Source organism: Mus caroli, chromosome 2, assembly GCF_900094665.2.
Source record: "Mus caroli chromosome 2, CAROLI_EIJ_v1.1, whole genome shotgun sequence".
Classification (NCBI taxonomy): Eukaryota; Metazoa; Chordata; class Mammalia; order Rodentia; family Muridae; genus Mus; species Mus caroli.
This window is the reverse complement of record NC_034571.1, coordinates 64,081,936-64,105,413: the sequence shown is the minus strand read 5'-3', so window position 1 is coordinate 64,105,413 and position 23,478 is coordinate 64,081,936. Positions and strand designations below refer to the sequence as shown.

Below are 23,478 nucleotides of genomic sequence, written 5' to 3'. Positions count from 1 at the left end.
CTCTTACAGTCTTTCTTTCTGCCCCTCTTCTGTAAAGTTTGTTGAACCTTAGGCTCTGAATTGTTTTGTAGATGTGTCCATTGGGACTGGGCTCCACAACTCTGTGTTTTGATTGGTTATGGTTTTCTTTAATGGTTTCCATTTGTTACAAAAAAAAAAAAGAATTTTTTTAAAATGATGGGTGAAGATTACATTTTTCTGCAGGTTAAGATTTTTTTGTTTTAAATTTCTCTTCCTCCTCCTCCTCCTTGGTATATGTGAGCATGATGTGTGTGGGGGCAGGCAGGTAGAGGTTAGAGAACAATTTTATAGTTGGTTCTCTCCTTCCACCATTATGTTGGTTCTGGGGATTGAACCAACAGGCAGAGCAGCAGGCTAGTGTGGCCACGTGCCCTTTTAAAAAATTGATGATAATGCCTCCACTGCTGAGGCTAGTACCAATCTGTTACTGTTAGTGTGAAACTATCTGCTGCTGTTGCTCTTTTAGTGCTGAGTATTGAACCCAGGGCTGCAGGCACAGCCTTCTCCCATTCATCTACTTCCCTGGCCTCCATTTATACTACCCCACTGCTAGCTAAACTCTTACTGCTTCGGGGAGCACTCCTTGAGAATAGAGCCTGGCCTGGCGTTGATTTTGTTCACCTTTCTCTCTCCAACAGACACACACACATGCACACGCAGGTACACTCGCACATGCACACGCACGTGCACACGCACATGCATGATTGGTTCATATTATACATTTCCTTGCAAAATGATTTTCTTGGGCATTTTTACAAAGAGAAAACTGGGCTACTTAGTAAGACCCTGTTTCCTAAAGAGAGAGAGAGAGAAAGGAAGGACAAGAAGAGGATAAAGAAGAAGAAAGAAGGTGATGAGGAGGAGGAGGAAGATGAAGAAGAAGGAAAAAGAAGGCCGGTGAGATGGTTCAGTGGGTAAGGCCTCCAAGACAATGAATTTGATGCAAAGGACCTTCATGGTGGAGGAAGAGAGCCTTCTCCCTCAGGTTGTCCTCTGACCTCCACATGCACACTGTGGCCCATGCTCCTTCTCCCCACATACAAATAAGTGAATAAATGCAATAAAAACTTTAAAAAAAATGTGTAAGTCGTGGTGGTGCTAAGAATCTTTCAAAACTAAGATGTATCAGACTGCTACAAGGCCGTCTTCTACTCTGTATTTTAATTTTAAAAATGCAAATAAGAATTTGTTTAAGATTGAATTTGAACTGTCTAGTTTTAACACCCGTTCTTCTCTCTGGTATTGAGGAGGGGGGGGAGGCAGTTGTCTGACTGCTAACAGAAAGAGCTATATGAACAAGAAGGACACAGAAAGCAAACTTTTTTTGGCTGGGGATAGAAGACAGAGGGCAGATGAGAAGCAGCCAGCTCCCAGGCAGGGAGGGAAAGGTATGTAGGTGAAAATAAGCTAATCTTTATCTACCAACTCAAAGGGCTGTGCTGGGAGAGAAGACTTTGCAGGGATTGTCTCTCCAGCCTGTGCTCTAAAGCCTCTTCAGCGGTCCCATCGGAAAGATGAAGGATGCTGACTACAGTTAGTTAAGCTAAAAAGGAACATTTACATATTCTCTCTTTTGTTTCCGGGCAATAGGAATGAAGTTCAGGGCTGCAGGCCAAGCAGTCAGCTAACCGAGGGTTATCCTCTATCCTGAGTGTAGCCGGGTAAGGAGTAAGTTAGTTATTACAAAGCATTTCCAAAGCTCTTAGTTAGAAAGAGAAAAAAAAAAAAAAAGCTTTCTGTCACTTTGTGCGTATTTGCCACGGTCAGTGCGGGCCACTGGCAGAAATGCTGTATCCTTGTCTCTCCACTACCTGGTCACTTTATTGGAGATAAGATCTTACCATGTCGTTTTGGCTGTTTGGGTAACTTGCTTTGTAGCTCAAGGTAACCTCAAACTTATGACAATCTCCTCCCCACTCGCTCCCTATCCCAGCCTTCTCAACGCTGGGATTACAGACGTGCAACAAACACCATTACTGGCGCTTCTTTACAGCTAATGACACATGATATTTTATTTTTAGTGTGGATAACAATAAAAGAAAAACTTTTCTGTCTAGACTAACTTAACCTTTAAAGTTGAGATATTTTTAAGGTTAAATATTAACTTGTATTCAACTTCGTGTTGACAGGATATGTATTTTTTCCCTTTGTTTTGTTGTTTTTTTGTTTGTGTTTTGTTTTTTTGAGATGGGTTTCTCTGTGTAGACTTGGCTGTCCTGAAACTCACTTTGTAGACCAGGCTAGCTTTGAACTCCAACTGAGAGATCCAACTGCCTCTGCCTCCTTAGTGCTGGGATTAAAGGCATGCACCACTACTGCCAGGCTTGTATAATCTCTAAAGTGTATATGCAAATTAATATTTATTCCTTTTATAATATGTCATAAAATGTAGTCTTGCAATATATTCAATCACAGTAGGGCATTTAAAGATGTATATGTTACTAAAGATTTTCAACAATAATAGGATACATTGTAATCAGTTGGTGGAAAGTTTAGGTTTCTGATGGAAAATTTGAGATTTTGAAAAACTTCTATCTGTTACAACCATCTAATACTTACATGCTTATTTTGGTGATAATGTTAACAGGTGAGATTTTAAAAGATTTATTTATTTTTATGAGTACAGTGTCACTGTCTTCATACACACAAGAGGAAAGCATCGGATCCCATTACAGATGGTTGTGAGCCACCATGTGGTTGCTGGGAATTGAGCTCAGGACCTTTGGAAGAGCAGTCAGTGCTCTTAACCACTGAGCCATCTTGCCAGCCCCCAACACGTGAGATTTTAAAAACTATTATGAAATTCATTTAGAAGAAGTGAGTCACACAAGTTTCTCAAGAGACTTTCCATTCCCCGTACTGGAAGCATTGAGCCCATGGACCTTGGGCCCTAGAACTGCTCAGTAAGTGTAACAGCTTGCATCACATTAATATCCCAGGGATAGCGCCTAACTAATCTAGGATGGGAGTGTTAGATAAGTGCTTGTCCTGGTTGATGGGCGAATCTGAAGGCGGTCTCCATCTGCCTCAGAATGAAGCAGGATTGATAGCATGCGCCTCCACAGTCCTCCCCCTTCTGTATCGCCTGTGATCTCACCCCTCAAGTCTGGGGATTACTCCTGATATTAATTGCATACCCCTGTTTTTGATCATAGATTTGTTTTCAGAGAAAGTATAAGTTTAGATACTCTGTAGCTATTCTTGGGCTTAAGTTCCAGGCCAGCAACTATCTAAATGTATAATCTTGGGGTTCACCTCAGCCCTCTGCGCTTAGTTTCCTTATCTGTAAAACAGAAGTAATCCTGATACCTACTTCATAGCGCTGCTGTAGAGAGTGAGCTTGATACGCTGCTGTGCCTAGCTCATGGCGGTAGACACTCCATAAAGGAGAGCTAATACTGTGTTTATAGTGGTTTGTTGTTTGTTTGTTTGTTTGTTTGTTGTAGTGTGGTACCCAACTTAATTATCCCAGGCTGGTGTCAAACTTGCTATGTAGCTGAGGATGACTTTAAAGTCTTAATCTTTGTGCTGCCGTCTTTTTTGTTTGTTTGTTTTTCTAGACAATGTTTCTCTGTGTAGCCCAGGCTGTTCTAGAACTGGTTCTGTAGACCAGGCTTGCCCTGAACTCAGAGGTACGCTTATCTCTGCATCTCAAGTGCTTGGGTAAGTGCTTGTCTCTGTGGATAGGCAAATCTGAAGGCTATTGCTACCCTGCTGTGCCACCATCTTTCAAATGTGGGGTGTGTGTGTGTGGGTCTCAGGTAGATACTACCACAGTTGGTGCTAATTTCAAAAATTGGTACATATTAGCCTTATTACGTCATGTATATTCTGAAAGCATTTCTTAGATTTTTTTTTTTTTTTACCATTCAACATTATTGATTGCCTTATAATTGTTTTTGTTTCATTTTAGGATGGAGCTTTGCTATGTTACCCAGGCTATCCTCAACCCCTAGGCTCAAGTGAACTTCATACCTTGTTTCCAAAGTAGCCCCCTACTATGTGCAACATCGCTCCTCCTTCTTTTCTTCCTCCTCTTCTTCCTCCTCCTCTTCTTCCCCCCTCCTCCTCTTTTTCTTTTCTTCTTCTTCTTCCTCATCCCACATCTTCTAATTTAGAGAGGGTCTTCTATAGTCTAGGGTAGCTATGAAATTGTTATGTAGCCAGGATGAGCTTGGATTTCTGATCCTCTTCCCTCTACCTCCCAAATGCCACTATGCCCTACTTATCAATTGATTTTGGTTTTGCTTTGTTGTTTGAGATATAGTTTCAACTGTATAGTGCTGGCTGTCCTGGAAGTCACTCTGTAGACCAGGTTGGCCTCAGACTCAGGGATCTGCCTGCCTCTCTGCCTCCCAAGTGCTGAGATTAAAGGCGTGCACCACCACATGTGCCTGGCCTGATTGATTTTTATATAAACAAGTCTATCTCATCAATGGGAGGAGAGGCTCTTGGTCCTGTGAAGGTTCTATGCCCCAGTATAGGGGAATGCCAGGGCCAGGAAGTGGGAGTGGGTGTGTTGGGGAACAGGGAGGAGGGGGGAGGGTATAGGGGATTTTCGGGAGGGAAACCAGGAAAGGGGAGAACATTTGAAATGTAAATAAAGAAAATATCTAATAAAAAAATTAAACAAAACAAAACAATTCTAGCACTTTCTTTCTTTCTTTCTTTCTTTCTTTCTTTCTTTCTTTCTTTCTTTCTTTCTTTCTTTCTTTTTTCTTTTTGAGACAGGGTTTCTCTGTGTAGCCCTGGCTGTCCTGGAGCTCACTTTGTAGACCAGGCTGGCCTCAAACTCAGAAATCCGCTTGCCTCTGCCTCCCGAGTGATGGAATCAAAGGCGTGCGCCACCACGCTCGGCCTAGCAATCCTTCTATTGTGGATGAGATTCTTATCCTTGCACCAGACAGGCTCTATTAGCCTAAAATAATAAAGGATTCTCTTGGGCAATACATTTGTCTTAGTTTGGCTTTTATTGCTGTGAAGAGACACCACGACCATGACAACTCTTATAAAGGAAAATATTTAATTGGTGCTGGCTTACAGTTTCAAAGGTTTAGTCCATTATCATCATGGCAGGAAGCATGGCAGTGTGCAGGTAAACATGGTGCTGAAGAAGGAGCTGAGAGTTCTACATCTGGATCCACAGCCAGCAGGAGACTGTGTGTCACACTGGGCATAGCTTGAGCATATGAAAGCTCAAAGCCTGACCCCGCTATGACACACTTCTTCCAACAAGGCCACATCTCCTAGTAGTCCTGTTCCCTATGGGCCAAGCATTCAAACACATGAATCTATGAGGACCATACCTATTTAAATCATCACAATGGTTTATAATTCAGTCTTACTTTTTTTTTTAATTGTGCAAAATGTTCCAGGTTTAGGCATGATTTGGTAGGACCCGAGTTGAGTTTCCAGAACCCATATTTAAAAAGCAAGACATGGTAGTACACACTTACAATCCCAGTGATAAAGAAAGACAACGATTCCTGGGGCATAATAATGGCCAATCAAGCCCAGGTCAGTGAAAAGTCTTGCCTCAAAACAAACAAGTGATCCACACCAGATGAATGACAACTCAGGTCAACTTCTGGCCTCCATAAGTAAACGCACACAGATGCATATACATAAACACTGGACACCCCCCACACCCATACCCCCCCACACATACACACACCGCACACACACACATACACACACACTTCAGTTTAGCCATTGAAAACTTGCTGAGTTGACGCTTTTGTGTCTTTTACATACTCCATCTTGTGGGGCTTGGGGGCTGTTGTGATTGTGTTGCTAGTTTTAGTTTTGAGTTCTTCCTTATGGGTCATCCTTCCAAGATGATCTGAGGGCCGGAGATAAGACACGTTCCCGGCTGGTGAGATGGCTCAGCGAGTAAGAACACCTGACTGCTCTTCCGAAGGTCTGGAGTTCAAATCCCAGCAACCACATGGTGGCTCACAACCATCTGTAACAAGATCTGACTCCCTCTTCTGGAGTATCTGAAGACAGCTACAGTGTACTTACATATAATAAATAAATAAATCTTTAAAAAAAAAAAGACATGTTCCAAGCATGTCTTCCTTGTTCTCTCACTTAGCATAACATCAGTCAAAGTCTTTCTCTTTCTTTCTGTTTTGCAATGCTAAGGATTGAACCCAAAGCTCTAAACATACTGGGCAAGCATTTTATCACCATCCCACATAAGTATATCCTCATTCTTGTGTGTTTGTGTGTGTGAGAGAGAGAGAGAGTCAGAGAATAGCTTTCATGAGTTGCTCCTCTCCCTCCACCATGTGAGTTCTATCCATCAATCTCTGGTCACCAGTGTTGGCAGCAAATGCCCTCATCTGCTGACCACCCCACTGGCCCCACTTTGCTCACGTTTGCTCTGAATTCACTCAGTAGTCCAGACAACCTTGCAGGTGGTGATGGCCTTTCCTGGGGTTTCTGAGTGGCTGGAATTACAGACCTGCACCACCAGGCCCAGCCTCACACCTTGCTAGACGTCCTTTTGGGTCTGAACATTTATTGAACATGCATTATGTGCTAAGTATAAGCGAGAATATTGTCTTTTTAACATTTTATTTACCATTGTCATGAGTATGCATGGCGTTGTGAGGCTAGAGGCACACTCAGGCTCAGGGAACACAAGCCACAGGATGTGTATTGTGGAGTTGGCTCTCTCCCTTCGTCTTTGCATGGGGTCCACAGAGCTAATTTAGGCCTCCAGGCTTATGCTCCTGGAAGAGCCATCTCAGTAGCCCTGAGCTAAAAGTTTTATCACACAGCAAGCAAAATCCCAGCTAGCAAGTGTTCAATTCAGTAAATCTTGTTGCTCATGTTGAGGTGGTTTGAATAGAAATGGCACTGACAGACAGCAATAAAACTCTAAACCAAACACAATACAAATTAAACACCTGTCTTAGTCAGGGTTTCTATTCCTGCACAAACATCATGACCAAGAAGCAAGCTGGGGAGGAAAGGGTTTGTTCACCTTATACTTCCACATTGCTGTTCATCACCAAAGGAAGTCAGGACTAGAACTCACACAGAACAGGAACCTGGAGGCAGAAGCTGATGTAGAGGCCATGGATGCTGCTTACTGGCTTGATTCCCCTGGCTTATTCAGCCTGCTTTCTTATAAAACTCAGGACTACCAGCCCAGGGATGGCACCACCCACAATAGGCCCTTCCACCCTTGATCACTAATTGAGAAAATGTTCCACAGCTGGATCTCATGGAGGTATTTCCTCAAGGGAGGCTCCATTCTCTGGGATAACTCCAGCCTGTGTCAACTTGACACACAAAACCAGCCAGTACAACACCCATGATTTTATTGTAAAATAAACAAATGATTGAATAAACAAACAAACAAACAAATAAACAAACTATCTTTTAAGGAGCTGGAACAGTTTGGTCAGTGTGGACTGCCCATACTGACTTCCTTCTGAGGGATGTAGAATGTATTGGGTATGTGGCACATTCCTTTAATCTAGCACGTGGCAAGTGAAAGAATGGAGGATTGGGAATTCAAGGTTGCCTTTGGCTAAGTAGTAGGTTCGAGGATTGCCTGGGCTATGTAAAAACTTTGGCTCAAAACAACAAAAACAAGTGAGACATGGTGGCACATGCCTTTAATGCCAGTACTCAAGAGGCAGACACATGTGCATCCAGCCTGGTCTACAGAATGAGTTCTAGGACAGCCCTACCTCAGAAAAACAAAAACAAACAAACAATGTGGAGAATGTAAAGGGAGGGAAAGGAATGAGTAGCAGAGAAGCCAGACAAACCCTGCTTTGGCCAGCAATCAAGTTAACAGCAACCTGACTGGCCATAGGTCATGCTGATGTAGTGTATTCTTGCTTCATCGGGAAAAAAAAGGCACTTTACCTGATGCCCTTGCCCTCCCCAGGTCTCCGGTGTAGTCACAAGAAAAACAATGGCCTAATCCTAGTTCAGGAACATTATACAAAATACCTGACCTGTATACCTCAAAACTGTCCTGGTCATCAAAACCAAGGAATGTCTGAGAGACTGTCAAAACAAGAGAGGCCTAAGCAAACATGACTAGATGTGACATGGCCTCTTGGTGGAGTTCTGGAAAAGAAAAAAGGAAACTAAGCAAATTTGCTCCGAGTATGCGTTGTAGTTATTAATAATTAATATTATTATTTTTTTTAATTAGAAAGGGTAAGTTTATATGGAGTAATATGATATAAAAACATATTTTAGATAATTATATCAGGGAATTGATAACAAGAGATAAAAAGTCTTTGGGAAAAGTGAATTACAATTTCTAATATAGAACAACATATAGAATTTTGTAGTTGTTGACATAAAATTGCAATGTAGGCAATTTGAATTAAACATTTTGAATAACCATTGAAATACTTGATTTGTCAAATTATCCAAACTGCTTTTTAATATTGAAGACATCAGTCAATTTTTGTTTTAATAATTACTTTTTCAAGGATTGATTTTTTTTCAAAATAATTTACTCAAATTTATATTACATCAGTAAGGCTTCCAGAACATTCAGCAAGGTTATATATCAGTCCTAAAGACAGCAACAAAACAAGATGTTGAACATGTAACCACTTTTTCTACCTTTGGATATGCATACAGGTCAATCTGTCTCCTGCCAGTTGAAGCATAAACACAGTGAAAACTGCACTTAAGCCTACCGGATGCCACCTCCCTGTCACTCAGCACAGGCTAAGGAGAAAGCCAGTGCACTTCAGCAGCAGGCATCTCTACTTTGCCTTCTGACATAAACAGACACTAGATCCTGGGCCCAATACAGTTGCGTGGGCATAGACATGACAGCTGCATAACATCTAACATCAAGTCCCTAAAGTTTATCTATAAATATTAAATTAAGTCATTTAATAAATGACACAAGTAGTCATTTATATACACATATATTCATAAATGAAAGTGCCATTGATTTCAGAGAAGGTAAGTATTTTCAGACATAAAGAAGGTCCTTGGATCAGACTCTTTTGTTTAAAATATAAAGCAGGCAAAGAAAAATTACTCAGAGAAAGCTATTCTGAAAACAAACATAGAGACAGAAAAATTTAGTATTTGTCTTATTCAGTGTTTCTATTCCTGCACAAAACATCACGGCCAAGAAGCAAATTGGGTAGGAAAGGATTTATTCAGCTTACAATTCCACACTGCTGATCATCACCAAAGGAAGTCAGGACTGGACCGAAAGTAGGTCAGGAAGCAGGAGCTGATGCAGAGGCCATGGAGGGATGTTATTTACTGGCTTGCTCCCTCTGCCTTTCTCAGTTTGCTGTCTTATAGAAGCCAAGACTACCAGCACAGGGATGGCCCAACCCACAGTGGGCCCTCTCCGCCTTGATCACTAATTGAGAAAATGCCTTACAACTGGATCTTATAGAGGCATTTCCTTAACTGAAGCTCCTTTCTCTGTGAAAACTCCAGGTGGTGTAAAGTTTATGCATAATACCAGCCAGTACAGTATTCTTCATCTGCATTATAGTTCTTACTCATTCCTTCTACCCCCACATATTGGCACACTTCTGGGCTCTACCTTCAATGTCTTTCCACTCTTGAGTTCTTAAGTCATGTTATTAAGTCTCACAATTGATTCATAGGCTAAGTTTGTGCTCATTGTGTCTATGATTTTACTTTAAAATTGTAATGTAATTAAACATTTCTTCTTTCCTTATACTAGTAGAGACATCTCAATCCTGTGGCACTGACTTATACATATTTATTTCTAAGAAACTGATAATAATGGAATTTTAAAAAGTAACTCCAGCCAAAGCTTATACTTATACAATAATAGCATCCTAACATTAAGTTTGTTGTTCATATTAAATTATTGAGCAGAAGTCATCATTATAAATAATTTAATATGCTTAATATTATAATTTAAGGTTTTAAATTTAAGTGACTATCGTTTTAGACAGCTTTCCCATATTTTGGCCTGTGTGTGTGTGTGTGTATGTGTGTATGTAAAAAAAAAAATTCTGAGTGTTGGTATTGAAGGCCTATACTACCACATCATGCTGTAAACAAAATTCTTGAACATACATTTGACTATAATNTGGTGTCAGCGTTTAGAAGCTGATTATGGGATGGATCCCTGGATACGGCAGTCTCTAAATGGTTCATCCTTTCATCACATAATATTATTTTTGATGAATGTAAGATGTTACTATTAGGCTGACCTGGGTGTAGGATATCAGGATGTTGTCTGTATTTTGCTTTTTGATAAATTGATTCTGTATTTTAAAAGTTTAGTTGACTGACATAAGGCTGCACACCTGTGACTCCAGCCCCTGATATGTAGAGAAAGGAAGGCCAGAAGTTCAGACATCTTTGGGTATAGAAGGAGTTCAAGACTATTCTGGGCCACATGAGACCCTGCCTCTACAAAATAAAGACCTCTGGAAGCATAAAGTTTATGGGGTAAAGTAGGAGTGGATTCAAAGGACTTCTACTTTGAAGGAGAATCCTGGCATTAGTGTGTTTGTAGTGATAGGGCAGGAGTAGCAGCTTTTCTGGGACAGGTGACATTTTCATGACAAAAGAGAAAACATTTGCACTGGGGTTTGAGAGGAAAAATGGCAGCTGGTTGCCCTGAGAGGAGAAGAGAAAGAGCTGTTTTTCTTGTTTAGTTTTTGTCTAAATAACGCTAATGTGTGAGAACAGATTTGTCATCTCCATTTTGAAATGCATTTTTTTTGACTGGGCCTGGTCACTGCTGTTCTGCATTTCTTTGTGCTGAGGCCTGTAGATTATATCACAGCGCTCTAGAGATGCTGTAAAAAGACTGCAACAAGCTCCATTCTCTGGATGGGAATGGCTTCTTCCCAGGTGAAAGAGGGACCAAGCTTAACAAGCTCTTCCCTTGAGAGGTACTCCATTCAAGGGGAGGGCTGTGTGCAATGCTCTTCAGGCAGGTCAAACTCTCAAAACAAGTGGATTGAAGGGAAAGAACTTTTTCATTTCTGGGCAATCGACATCCCCGTGGCTCTTTTGACAGTTCCCAATGCCTCCTGCCTTCTTTAGGCAAGGCTGGGGGGATCCTTGAACATTTTGCCAACTCCCGTTGACACAGAAGTCCTTTTTCCTTATTTGGCAGTGGGTCCCAGCTCCAAGCCATCTCAGAAGCCACATGGGTGCGTGGTTCTTCCTTGTCCTTGTCAACAAAGATCAAGGTAGCCATCTTGGATTACTCCAATATTCTGCCTGTCTCGCTAGTCTGGAACTTTTGAGTTCATGAGAGCCTGAGCCGTGGGGCCTAGAAGTGCATCCCACCAGTCTGGCTTATCTGTTTCTTCTGAGTGGGCTGATATTTTTAAGGTTCAAGTTTGTTTTGTTTTGCTTCTGTATCTCCTTATCTGACCCTAGCTGGCCCAAGCTGGCCCATTCACAACAACCTTACATTACCCACAGTATATTCTGGGGTGTCAGATATGTTGTTCCATGACTGGCTTGACTTAGGGCTACAGAATTCCAGTCCTTTGGCCAGTTCTTTTTCCTGTTATTAGAAGATGGATGAGGGCTGGAATGACTCAGCAACAGAGTGTGTGCCTGATAAGGAAGAAGTCCTAGGTTCAAAGCCAGTACTGTTAAAAATAGATAAATAAATAAATAAATAAATAAATAAATAAAACAGCACAAAAAGACAGATAGTAGCAGAATGCAGTCTATGGTTTTGATATTTTTCTTTTGCTATAAATTTGCTTGTGCATGTTTGTGTGTGTGTGTGTGTGTGTGTGTGTGTGTGTATTTTGCTTGAATGTATTGTGCATCCTGTGCAGGTCAGGTATTCAGAAAAGGGACCCAGGTCTTTTGGAGCTGAAGTTACAGAAGGTTGTGAGCTGCGATGTGAGTCCTGGAGATGGAACCTGGGTCCCCTGAGAGAGCAGCTCATGCTTTTAACTGTTGCTCCGTGTCTCTCCAGCCGCTGTGATTGCATTCTTCTTAAAAATGTCTGAAATACAGCTCAAACCCTTTGTCATCAAAGATTTTGTTTGTTTGTATTCAATTCTCTTGAGGTTAGCCCAAGCTTACCTCAAACTCATAGCAACCCTCCTGCCTCAGTGTTGGGATTACAGGGAGCACTTCCAACACACAGTCGAAGTCTCCCTCTCTCTCTCTTTTTTAATTGGATATTTTCTTTATTTACATTTCAAATGTTTTCCCCTTTTGGGGTCTCCCCTTCGGAAACCCCCATCCCATCTCCCCCACCCCCACCATCAAATTCTTAAAGAGTTGATCTATTTCAGAGTTCCTTGATCTTGCACCATTTAGGGACAGATAATTATTTTTTGTGTGACACTGTCCTGCCTATTGTAAAATGTTTGTCAGCACTCTTGGCCTCCACCCACTAGGGACTGTGGAATCCCCTAACTGTGACAGCCAAAAGTACCTCTGCCAATTGTCCCCAGGGACAGTGGAGAAAAACTGAGCTTCAGTGCACACAGAAAACTTAACCGTGTGCCCTAAAGGCAAGCATTGGTTGCTACAGAGAATCAAACACTCTGAAACCCTTGGATGGTACTTCTCCTGGCACTTAAGATGGCAAGATCCTCTCAGCATGTGGGGTAGTCTGTAAGTTCAGGCCAGTATTTAGGCCAACTGGGGTGAAATGCCAGGAGCCAAATGAAGTGTATTTCCTGTTGAATTTCATTCATCCATTCTCCAAATATTTATTGAAGGAATGCTATGTATCAAGTTCTGGGGACCTGATGATGAAGGGGAGACCTAGGTTTGTTCGTTTGTTTGTTTTTTGAGGAGAACCATGGCTAAAATCTGTTGCATATCCTCAAACACGAACATAGGTTTCATTTGCATGTGACTATGACTCTGAGGTAAATGTTTCCATTAATTTTCCTTCAGGGATCATATATGGATCCTGACTCTATATATGCTCCCCTCCCCCCACTTTGTCTAGGTAGAGCTTGGTATAATCATGGTTGCTGAGATAACGGAAGGACTGGGGCAGCTGGATGCTTGCTGATCTACTGTCCTCTAAGAGTCATTACCTAGTTTGGTATTTCCTTCTGATTCTTACCTGCAGGCTGCTGCCAGGAGAGGGATGTAAAAGCTAGGACGCTGAACATTTTTGCTGTATTCCTTTCCTTCCCACTGCATTGGGAAATCCTTCTGTTCAGGTGCTTGCTGGACTGGCTGGATCAGAACTTGTGGACCTCTCTAGGCTCTGGAGACTCCAGGTGCTCCTGTGACCATATCATTAAATAACTATTATTGTACTTTTGTGGACAAATGTTACTTAATTCACTTTCTTTTTCTGTCTATGAGACTTGTTAGGCTGCTGATTTTCTTCATCTTTGTCAAGACTTTATCTTTTTAAAATTGTTTTGTTTTTGTTTTTTTGAGACACGGTTTCCCTGTGTAGCTAGCCCTGGCTGTCCTGGGACTCAATTTGTAGACCAGGCTGGCCTCAAACTCAGCCATCTGCCTACTTTTGCCTTCCAAGTGATGGTATTAAAGCTGTGACAGCTTATCTATTGGTATTGCCGCTGTTCAGCTTCTGTTTAGGAATGCATATTGTTGGGGTATCACAGTGTTGCTTCCCTGCCATCTCTAGAGGGAAGACAAGATCTCACAGCCGACTTCTTGGTCCTCTGACTTTTATATACCTTGTAGCTCCTCTCCCAGAGTCTATATGGCTGGACTGTTCTGTAAGCTCCACGGTGAGGACAACATGGGTACACGAGGCTCTGTCTCAAAAACAAAACAAAGTAATAATAATAATAATAATAATAATAATAAAGGCTGGACAGATGGACCAACAGGTAAACGTGCTTGCCACAAAACTTGACAATCCAAGCTTGGTCCACAGAACCCACGTGATGGAAGGAGAAAACCCACTTCACAAGTTGTCCTCTAACTTATTCTGTGACACCTGCATCCCTTCCCCAACAAATAAATAAACAAACATAGATGTGATAGTTGTTGTTTTAAAAAAAAATCAGTTCTTTCCTGAATGGAAAACAGGTAAGAAAAATAGAGAGCAAGGGGCACATCACAAGGTTCTCTCTACAATGCAGGCGAGAGAGGTTGGGGTCTAGGACAATGACATGGAGAAAGTGATGGGATTTCAGGATCAGTTGCATTTGGCTGTGAGAAGCAGGAGGCTTAGATTTCTGGAGTGGCCTGGGGTTGATGGTAATGCTTCTTACTGAGGTCCTGGAGTTTACAGCTCAGGCTGTGTCCTGTGGAGTTTAAACTGGAGCTGTCCAGTGGGCAGTTGGGTGAGTGGCTCGTGGGAGAAAATGCTGGGCTGGATTCTTAGCAACGGAAGTTGAATTTTACCCAAGGAAACCTGTACAATCTCATGCCCACGGCAGGAAGCATGAAATTGGTTTATGGTAGAAACAAATACTTAGCGATATTTCTAATAATTTGATACTGAGATGAATGAATAGAATAAGAGAGGTAACAAAAAACATATATTAAGGAAAAGTCAATTGGCATAGACATACTGAGTAAAGTTCACTTTTGACCAGCTTACCCTATCCTGTTTGGGAAGAGTGCTCTGTAAAGTCCATATACATACATGGAGAGAGAAATATGGCACAAACTACATTTTTTTGCATCAGAAGGGAGTGATGCGAGGCTGGCTTACACCACAACTGAATTACTGTGAGCTTACCCATAGTAAACTGGTCCATAGATGTAACTTTCCAAATCTAGCCATAAGCATCCTTAGGAATAAATACCTGAGATAAACATGTGTCTCACAGAACTCTTACTAGGGCTGTAAATGTGGGCTTTTTTTTTTGAATTGGAAACGTGTGAGGAAGGATGAACCATGCGCTTAGTCATCCCCCATCCACCGCCTCATGCCCCCCTCCCCTTTCTGCCATACTTTTGGGATTAGCGCTGCGTGGTCCCCTACACAAATGCGGCTGGCTAGTGTGGTCAGCCTGAGCCCCGCTGTGCAACCACGTCTGGAATTCCGGTAAGTTGGCAACACTAGAGCACAAAGGCAGCAACAATGAGAAGAACCCTTCAGTGCCGAAAGGAATGCTTGGATCCCTGGACCGCCACTGTAGAGCGCGCGCGCTAGCGCACTCACGCACGCGCGCGCGCGCGCGCGCACACACACACACACACACACACACACACACACACACACACACAACTTGCCTCCCAGGCACAGGTCGAGGATCTCTGCAACTTGGCGGAGCAGTGATGCGGGACGTCCATGCAGCCTGGCCCTGGAAGGCTTCTAACCTTCATGATCCCAGCGCGGTCTTGTACAGTCATTCTGGGACCAGCATAAATCACAAACTGAGACTGGAGGGCAGCTTCGCGTCCCCTTCCTAATCCCTACCTGTTGACTACTTTTCCACATCAACCCCTCCTCCCTGGGGTCCCCAATTCTCCCTCCTCTTGGGTGCCGCAGAGTAGAAACCTTTGGCCAAAGCATCTAACTTTAGTTTCCCTGTCCAGACGTTGTTTTCACAAACCTATTGGTTTTAAGTCTTAATTGCCAGATTTGTCTTCCAAAAGCAACACCTAATTTGTCCCCCATCCCCAAGGCTTGCCAGCCTAAGCCACGCTGCACTCTCTGTTGTGGTCAGCAGAGGTCCAGACTATACTTGCAGTGGGGAGAAGAGGAGGGCAGTAACTGGCAGGCCATCGCTCCAGGGAGGGAAGGCAGAGGGACCCTGCTCTGTCACCACGTGGATAGCCGCTTTTCCTACATCACAGCTCTTTTGCCTAAGGAAAATGACTCTAGGAAAATGGTCTAGGGCTCTACGGGCTTGCTGCAGCGACTGGGGCAGAAGATTCTGGGATGATCCGAGGCTGAAAAGCAGCCCGGTCCTCCGGTGGGGCTCCTAGAGCAACCAATTGCACCGACTGACTCGTCTCGCCACTGCGTAGCTGAAGACCGGGGTCTGAAGGGCTCGTGTAAGGTCCACCCTCTTAAAGAGGGTTGTGTCCCAGTTAACAGGTCCAGTGTGGCCCCCGAGGGGAACCATAGAGTTCCCCCGAATTCCTGGTGTTTCTCTCATTATTGGCATTGCGGAGAAAACAACCCCACCCCCAAGTTTTGTTTCGAAATGAACAGAACTGTAGGAGACGCTGTCTGGCTTGACTGACACCTGACGCTCGGGGAGCCAGACGCCTCCCGAGCAATGATAGAATCTCCTCTCTGTAAAAACACAAGCTACCCCATCTGAGTAGCCTGCACCCTGTCAGGGGGAGGAGGGCCCCGAGGCAGCTTAGCGAGTTCACACCGAGGCAAGGAGGTCAGGCGGCTTGGCTCTGTCCAGCCTTTTTCTGGTCCTCCCTCCCTCCCTCCCTCCTGCTCTCCCTCCCTCTTCCCTTCTTTTTGAGACAGGTTCTTTCTACATAGCCCAGGCTGTCCTGGAACTGTGTGGACCAGGTTGGCCTCAAACTCACAGAGATCCACTTGTTTCTGTCTCCTGAGTGTTGAGGTGAAAGACTCGCACTAAAACACCCTCTGCCTTTTCTTTTCTTCCCTCTTCTTTCTCTTCCCCTTTCCTTGCTCCCCTTTCTCCATCTCTTCTTTTTCTTTCCCTTTTCATCTTTTCTTTTTCTTTTTTTTTTTAGTCGCTGCTCTTGACTTCCCCCTCTTTCTCCATTCCTTCCCACCCGTGATAAAGTTTTAGAGTTTGTGTCCGTGGCCAATTTCTTCCTTGCCCCTTCTAGCCATCCCTCTGAGTGGCGAGGACAAGCCCTGGCTCCGAATGTGAGCAGCGGCGATTATTGTCAGTGATTGAATAGGACCTTGGAGTGTGTGTGCTCGTGCGAGCGAGGGGTGGGAGCTCGCCAGCGTGGGAGGCAGTTTTGTGTTCCCGGAGCCTGTGCTCCTGGGTGAGAGCATGCACGAGCGAGCGCGCTTGTGGAGTGTGCATGTGCTAGCGCGCAAGTGTCCGAGGGCCCACTCCTCCCAGAGTCGCAAAGTGCAGGGGGCGGGCCGGGCAGCAGGGGGCCTGGCCCAATGGATTCCCGCATGCTAGTTCCGGGGCGGTCTGGTCTAGAGGGCTTTATGCACTGTCTGGAGGGTGGGGACTGGCGCGGGTAGAAAACGGGATGCCTCAGGCGCCGGGACCGGCTTTCTGCCTCTAGGAGCCAGCGGCTGCTGCTGAGCAAGACTCTTGTTCCGGAGCGGAGTAACCTGCCTGTGCCCGCTGCGACGCGCGCCCACCTCCCGGGGAAGGAACGGCGAGGCCCGGGGCCGTCTCCGCGATGGAGCGCGGGGCCGCGGCGGCGGCGGCATGGATGCTGCTGCTGGCGATCGCTGCCTGCCTGGCGCCAGTCAGTGGCCAAGGTAAGCGGTCACCTGCCCGCGCTACGCCACCCTAGTCGCTGCGGAGCGGAGCCGGGTGAGGGTGGGCGGCTGCGGAGCTGCTCCGGCTGAGCGCTCTGGTGACCCCAGGAGAGAGGACTGCAGCGACGCTTCTTGTACTGGTTGGGGAACGCGGACGCACCGGTTTCGGTGACAGCTCGTCCCACGGCTATCGCGCCTTTGTTCCCACGGGAATTAGTCCTGACCCTCAAGGCTTTCCAGGCTGGAACCTGGAGTACGAGGGTCTCCCGCGTGGGTCTGCAGCTTTCTTCTGGCTGGGGCGGGGCGGTCCTCCACGCCGCTCCCAGCGCCGCTTTCCACCTGCAGCGTCCAGCCGGCGCGGGAGATCCGATCCCATCGTGCGCCCGGGGCCGCCGGCCAGAGCCTCCTTCCATCAGTGGCGAAACCCTGTCCCGCGGTGACCCCCATGAGACCGCATCTCATGATACCGATCGTTTACGAGCCCAGATAAGGCGGGGAGGTGGGATTGGCAGGGGAAGCGGCTGATACACTAGAGTACTTTTCTTGAAGGCTTTCCCTTTCCTACCCGGAGCGGGTGCTTTTGTGTTGATGAATGGAGCTGGTTAGCTGCGCCTGAGTTTGGGGGCTGGAATGCAGAAAGTTTCTAATGTGACTACAAACTTTTTCAAGTTGTCCGGGAAGTGGTTTTTTTTTTTTTTTTCCCCTTCCCCGTGAAACAGGGAGAGAGAGGAAAGGGAGGAAATTATTTAGAATAGAAAACTATAAGAAAAGAAAATGAGAGACAAGTTGAAAGGAATGGAGTAAACAGGAAAGCAAAGTGAGGAAGGAGGAAGGGAGAGAGAAGGAGGGAGGGAGGGAGGGGGAGAGAGAGAGAGAGAGAGAGAGAGAGAGAGAGAGAGAGAGAGACACTCAAGGAGAACCCGCGAGCTCTCTCCCCGGCTTTCGTTGCTAGGTAGCAGCCTGGTGCTGCGTGTGACCGACCACCAGACAGACAGAACGGACGCTGCAGCCTCTGCAGGGACTAATCTGTCTGTGGGGATGGGCCAGTCCCCACTTCCCCTCCCGCTCTTTCCCGTCGGACAACTTAATTGCCCTACAATAAAAATGAAACCCCTATTGTTGCAGGATTAGTCAAAGCAATAAATTGATTTCCCTAGATCACATATTGGGGTTGATGGGTGAGGACTGTGGAAGCCCCCATTTATAGAGAGGAGAGAGGGGAGGGCTTGTGGATGGGCCGTGGCATGTATTCAAATGGTTAATCTGCTTTCTTTCCTCAATTCTTAGCATAAGCTCCTTAGAGGGAATCAAGTAAGTAATTATACAGCAGCTCCAGGCAGCACCCATCTCAGACTTCCTGGGAAGTTTGGAAGCGCCAACAAATCCACCAGGCTTTGCAAAAATCTTTCGAAAAGGAGGGATGGGCGGCAAGAGAAGATGTCTAACAGTTCTTCCTTTGAACATCTTTCTACAGTATTGGAAACGCAGAAAGGGGACTTACTGTTATATTGTGCGCGTGCGCGCGCGGTAGGGCGAGTACTTAGGGTTATATATCATGCGCTAAATATAGCCCTAGGGTTTAGTGTACTTTTCTGTTCCTGTCTGGAAGGAAAGGTTGCTTACATTCTTGTGCTGCTGTCCCTTTCCACCGGAACATGCATTCTTCTCCCTGCTTTTTGGTGTCACCAAATACTGCGTACCTAGATTTCCTCAAGTTCTCATCCATGTGAATTACGGAGAAAAACTGGGAAGCATTTTTCAAGTTTTTAGCGGATAATGCAATAATCACCTAACATATGGCTGAGAGCACATACAAGCATACATACACGCACACATACACGCACACATACACGCGTACGACATGTGTATATGTTCCTCAGGCATTTGTTTATTTGTTTGTTTGTTTATTTATTTATTTGAGACAGGGTTTCTCTGTAGTCCTGACTGTCATGGAACTTGCTCTGTTGATTAGATTGGCCTGGAACTCAGATCTGCCTGCCTCTGCCTCCTGAGTGCTGGGATTGATGGCATACATCGCCCTCCCTGGCATTCTGGGTAACAAACTAGAGCCCAAGTATCACCATTTTTAGTCTTGCCATTTGATTATTGCAATTAATTTTTTTAAAAAGTGAACCAGTGTTTCCATGTGTAGCCCAGGCTGGCCTGAAGTTATGACTCAGGCTGTCCGTGATCTTCTGGTCTCATTTCTTTTCCAAATACACACACAAAATATAATTTTACCTTTATTCATGTGTGTGTACGCGTGCGCGCGAGTGCCCATCCCATAAACGTGGAGAGTAGTGTGGATCCCAGAATGCAGTTCAAGCGGTCAGGCTTGGCGGCGAGCATTTTCCTGATACACCGTTTGGTCAGAGAAATCCTTAAAGCTTTTCTCCTCATGGTTGTTTTAGGATTCCCTAGATCTTAGAATGCATTTTGAAGTGATTTTTTTTCTTTCCTTTTCATCTTTTAAGAATCTGCCCCCCCCCCACTTAAATTCTTTAATCCAATACCAATTTGGTTATGCCTTTTGTGATGATTGTATCTTGAGTGGGACCTGTAATACGCAGGCTACATTTGTTTTTGTTTTTTTTCTAACTCTGGCCTCTGCAACCTTGTTTGCTGTTGTATTTATTTCAGGGTGGTCTTCTGTTCCTATGCTTGGAATTCTTTTTGGCTGTAACTGGGTTCTGCCTCAACTCTTCAATCATCTCGATTTGATGTGGAAAGGTTTTAGAGCTGTAGGGAACCTGAGTATCTACACCTGTGTATCATTGTTTTATACTGAGGATGGTTAACCCAGTGGGGGTGGAGGGAGGTCCTGAAAAGCTGGAAAGAATGGCGGTCAGCTCCTGGCCCAAGGGCGTGTAGTGTGATAGAGCCCCTTGGAGTCAGTTTCTCCGAGCTTATCTCCTGTTTTTTGTTGTCCCCACCCTCCGCGGTTGAGACTTTTAGATTCCTTTCAGGTGACCCATACTTATCAGATGAAGCAAAGACTAACAAGTAGATGACCTTGGCAGACTTTAACAAGATCGGAAGTGCCAGTCAGACCAAAGAGCCATGGTTCTCAACCTTGCGGAGGATGCTGTGACTCTGGGACACTCACGCTGTGGTGACCCCCAACCATAAAACCGTTGTCATTCGTACTTCATAATCGTAACTTGGCTACTGTTGTGAACTGTAATGCAAATATCCGATATGGAGTATAACTGATATGGGACCCTTGTGAAAGAATCGTTTGCGCCCTATAAAGGGGTCGTGACCCACAGGTTGAGAACCACTGCCATACAGCCTTGGCAGGCCAAAGAGGTATTTATAGGTTAAGAGAGCTTCAGGACTTGAGCTTCCAGCTTCATCTAGAACTTATGCCACATCAGTGCCAGGTACCCCTTCAGATCCATTTTTAACATTCTTTTTTTGTTGTTGTTGGCTTTTTGTTTTGTTTTGTTTTCAAGACAGGGTTTCTCTGTGTAGCCTTGGCTGTCCTGGAACTCACTCTGTAGACCAGGCTGGTCTTGAACTCAGAAATCCACCTGCCTCTGTCTCCCAAGTGCTGGGATAAAAGGCTTTCGCCACCACGCCCAGCTCATTTTTTAAAAGTCTTGTACTATTAGTGCACACTCGTGACGCTCTGGAATTTGCAGCGCAGACTGCTGCACAACTGAAGCTTTAGGCTTAGACAAGATAATTTCTAGGTCCTGGCTAATCATTGTCTCTAGACAAGCACCTTAAGAACACTAAAGCTTAAAACATTCTTAGTAAATTTTTAATTACATTTAAAAATATTGATACCAAGGACCTAGTTATTTTCCAGTACTTTAGAAACATTGTCCTTGGCTTTGACCATTAAGTCTTCTTAGCTAGGGTAGGATAACAAGACATCATCGGGTACTTAGGAAGTGTTCATTGTCTTCATTCATTATGGTTCTAAGGATCAAACTTTGGGCCTGGGGCATGTTAGGCATTGTTCCACTTCTGACAGCACACCAATAACAGAATCCAAAGCAAAGGGGAGCCAGGTGTGGTAGAGTCTTTTTTTTTTTTTTTTTTGAGACAAGTTCTCACTTTGTAGCCTTGGCTGTCCTGGAACACACACATGCCTCTGAGCTGGGCTTTTAATGGCTTGTGTTGGAGTTTGTTTTTTCTCCCCAAAGACAGGGTTTTTCTAATAATATCCTTGGCTGTCCTTGAACTCACTTTGTAGAGCAGGCTGGCCTTGAGCTCACAGATCCACAGATCCACCTGCTTCTGCCTCCCAAGCGCTGGGATTAAAGGCCACTTTTCCCCATCTGGAATATTCTTTTAATCCTAGAATTTGGGAGGTGGAGGCAGTGGGAACGAGAGTTCTTGTCTTGCATATAATATTCCTATATATTAGCTCTATAGGGAATTCTCAGTCAGCCTGGGCTGCATGAGACCATCTTATACTTTTAACCTCAAAGTAGGGAGGGTAGAGGGATTCTGAGTATGACTGTAGAACAACTGCAAACCCACCAGATACCAAGCTCTGCTCTGGAATGGAGAAAATGAGGTTGAAAGAGCTCTCGTAACTGGAATGGTTTCCATGTTAACTTTGTGATCCTGAAGAAATAAAAGAAATGGCTGCTACTAGTGTACTGGGGATGTGGTAGCCAGCGAAGGAGTCTGAATTTCATAATTAAAACGTACTCCAGCTCCACTTTATGGCTTTGAGGGAGTCATTGCCTGGTTTCCCGTTGCCCCTCCCAGGACCCTTCTGGTTTAAGGAAGAGTTGACATGCTTCAGTGTCAGTTTTGGGTTTCTCTTTGAACACGATTTGATTCGTGGTGGTTTGTTTTGAAATGCCAAGTTTGCTTTTGTGCCTCATGTTCTATTGAGGTCCACAAAAAGAAGTTGGCAATGTTTGAGATTTTGCATTAAGACTTTTAGTTTGAACCCCACTTTTCTTTCCTTGTTATCCGGGAAATCCGGTGTAACTGCTTGAGGTGCCGTGGGCCACTCACTTTTCTTGTCTGTAAAATGGGCTCACACCTACTTCCTAGAACCACTATATAGAGTAAACTAGGCAATGAATGAGAATAGCTTACAGACAGTGTCCATCAGTATTAATTATTTTTTAATAGAAGCTTACTTTACAGTTTTGTTTTTCTCTTTTGATCCCAAGGTGACTTCATTTTCAGACCCGTTCACTTGGTGTAAAATGACTCACTGGCATTGGGGCTTCATCCTATCATGTCATATCCATAGGGAAAAAGAAAACAGCCTTAACCAAGTCTCAGTTGCATTGCAATGGCTTTGCTCAATCATAAGCTTATTGGACAAATTAATTACGGTACTCAGGGGTAGAAGTGTTCTCATAGGTTGGGCTCTGCCACACACTTGGTCCCAGACTCAGCAGACAAAGTGTGGGCCTTAGAGGGAGATTGGGGGGTGTGTGTGAGGGGAGGGCTGTGAAAACAATGGTGGCCACAGGCTGAACCGCAAATCAGATATAAAAACTTATCAGACAAAATCGGCTAATGACGCAATTTTCATTTTGTATGTGAAGACAGATTGGAAAGACATGGAAATCTCTCAAGAACTGGCAGTCCTGAGCTAGTTCAGTGAGCTGAAAGAAGGAATGTATTAGAAACATTCTACATTCCTGGAATCATGTTGCAACTTTTAAAGTTGTTATTAATCATTATTACAACCATGGCCGTACCAAAGATTAAATCTATAGGCCCATGTATGCCAGACAAGGACTCTACTACACAGCTGCAACTGCAACCCCACTTTTCAAGTTTAGAATGAGGGAAGGAAGAACTTTTAGGTATTTTAAAATTTTTTTTAAATGGTTTTTTAAAGATTTTATTTACGTATGTGAGTATACTGTAGCTGTCTCTAGACACACCAGAAGAGGGCATTATGAGCCACCATGTGGTTGCTGGGACTTGAACTCAGGACCTCTGAAAGAACAGTCAGTGCTCTTAATCACTGAGCTATCTCTCTAGCCCTAGATACTTTATTTATTTCTTCTTTCTTTCTTTCTTTCTTTCTTTCTTTCTTTCTTTCTTTCTTTCTTTCTTTCTTCTTTCTTTCTTTCTTTCTTTCTTTCTTTCTTTCTTTCTTTCTTTCTTTCTTTCTCTCTTTCCTTCCTTCCTTGCTTCCTTCCTTTTTT

General features: G+C 44.2%; 1 protein-coding gene across 1 annotated transcript in view; it reads left to right on the top strand.

The window, feature by feature from the left end:
• The first annotated feature begins 17,082 nt into the window (after nucleotides 1-17,082).
• Nucleotides 17,083-23,478, top strand: part of Lrp2 (LDL receptor related protein 2) — a 164,415-nt gene continuing 158,019 nt past the window's right edge. The window contains exon 1 of the mRNA XM_021184968.2: nucleotides 17,083-17,338. Within this exon, the coding sequence (XP_021040627.1) occupies nucleotides 17,257-17,338 (82 nt within the window). The 5' untranslated portion in view covers nucleotides 17,083-17,256. The remainder of the gene's footprint in view (nucleotides 17,339-23,478) is intronic.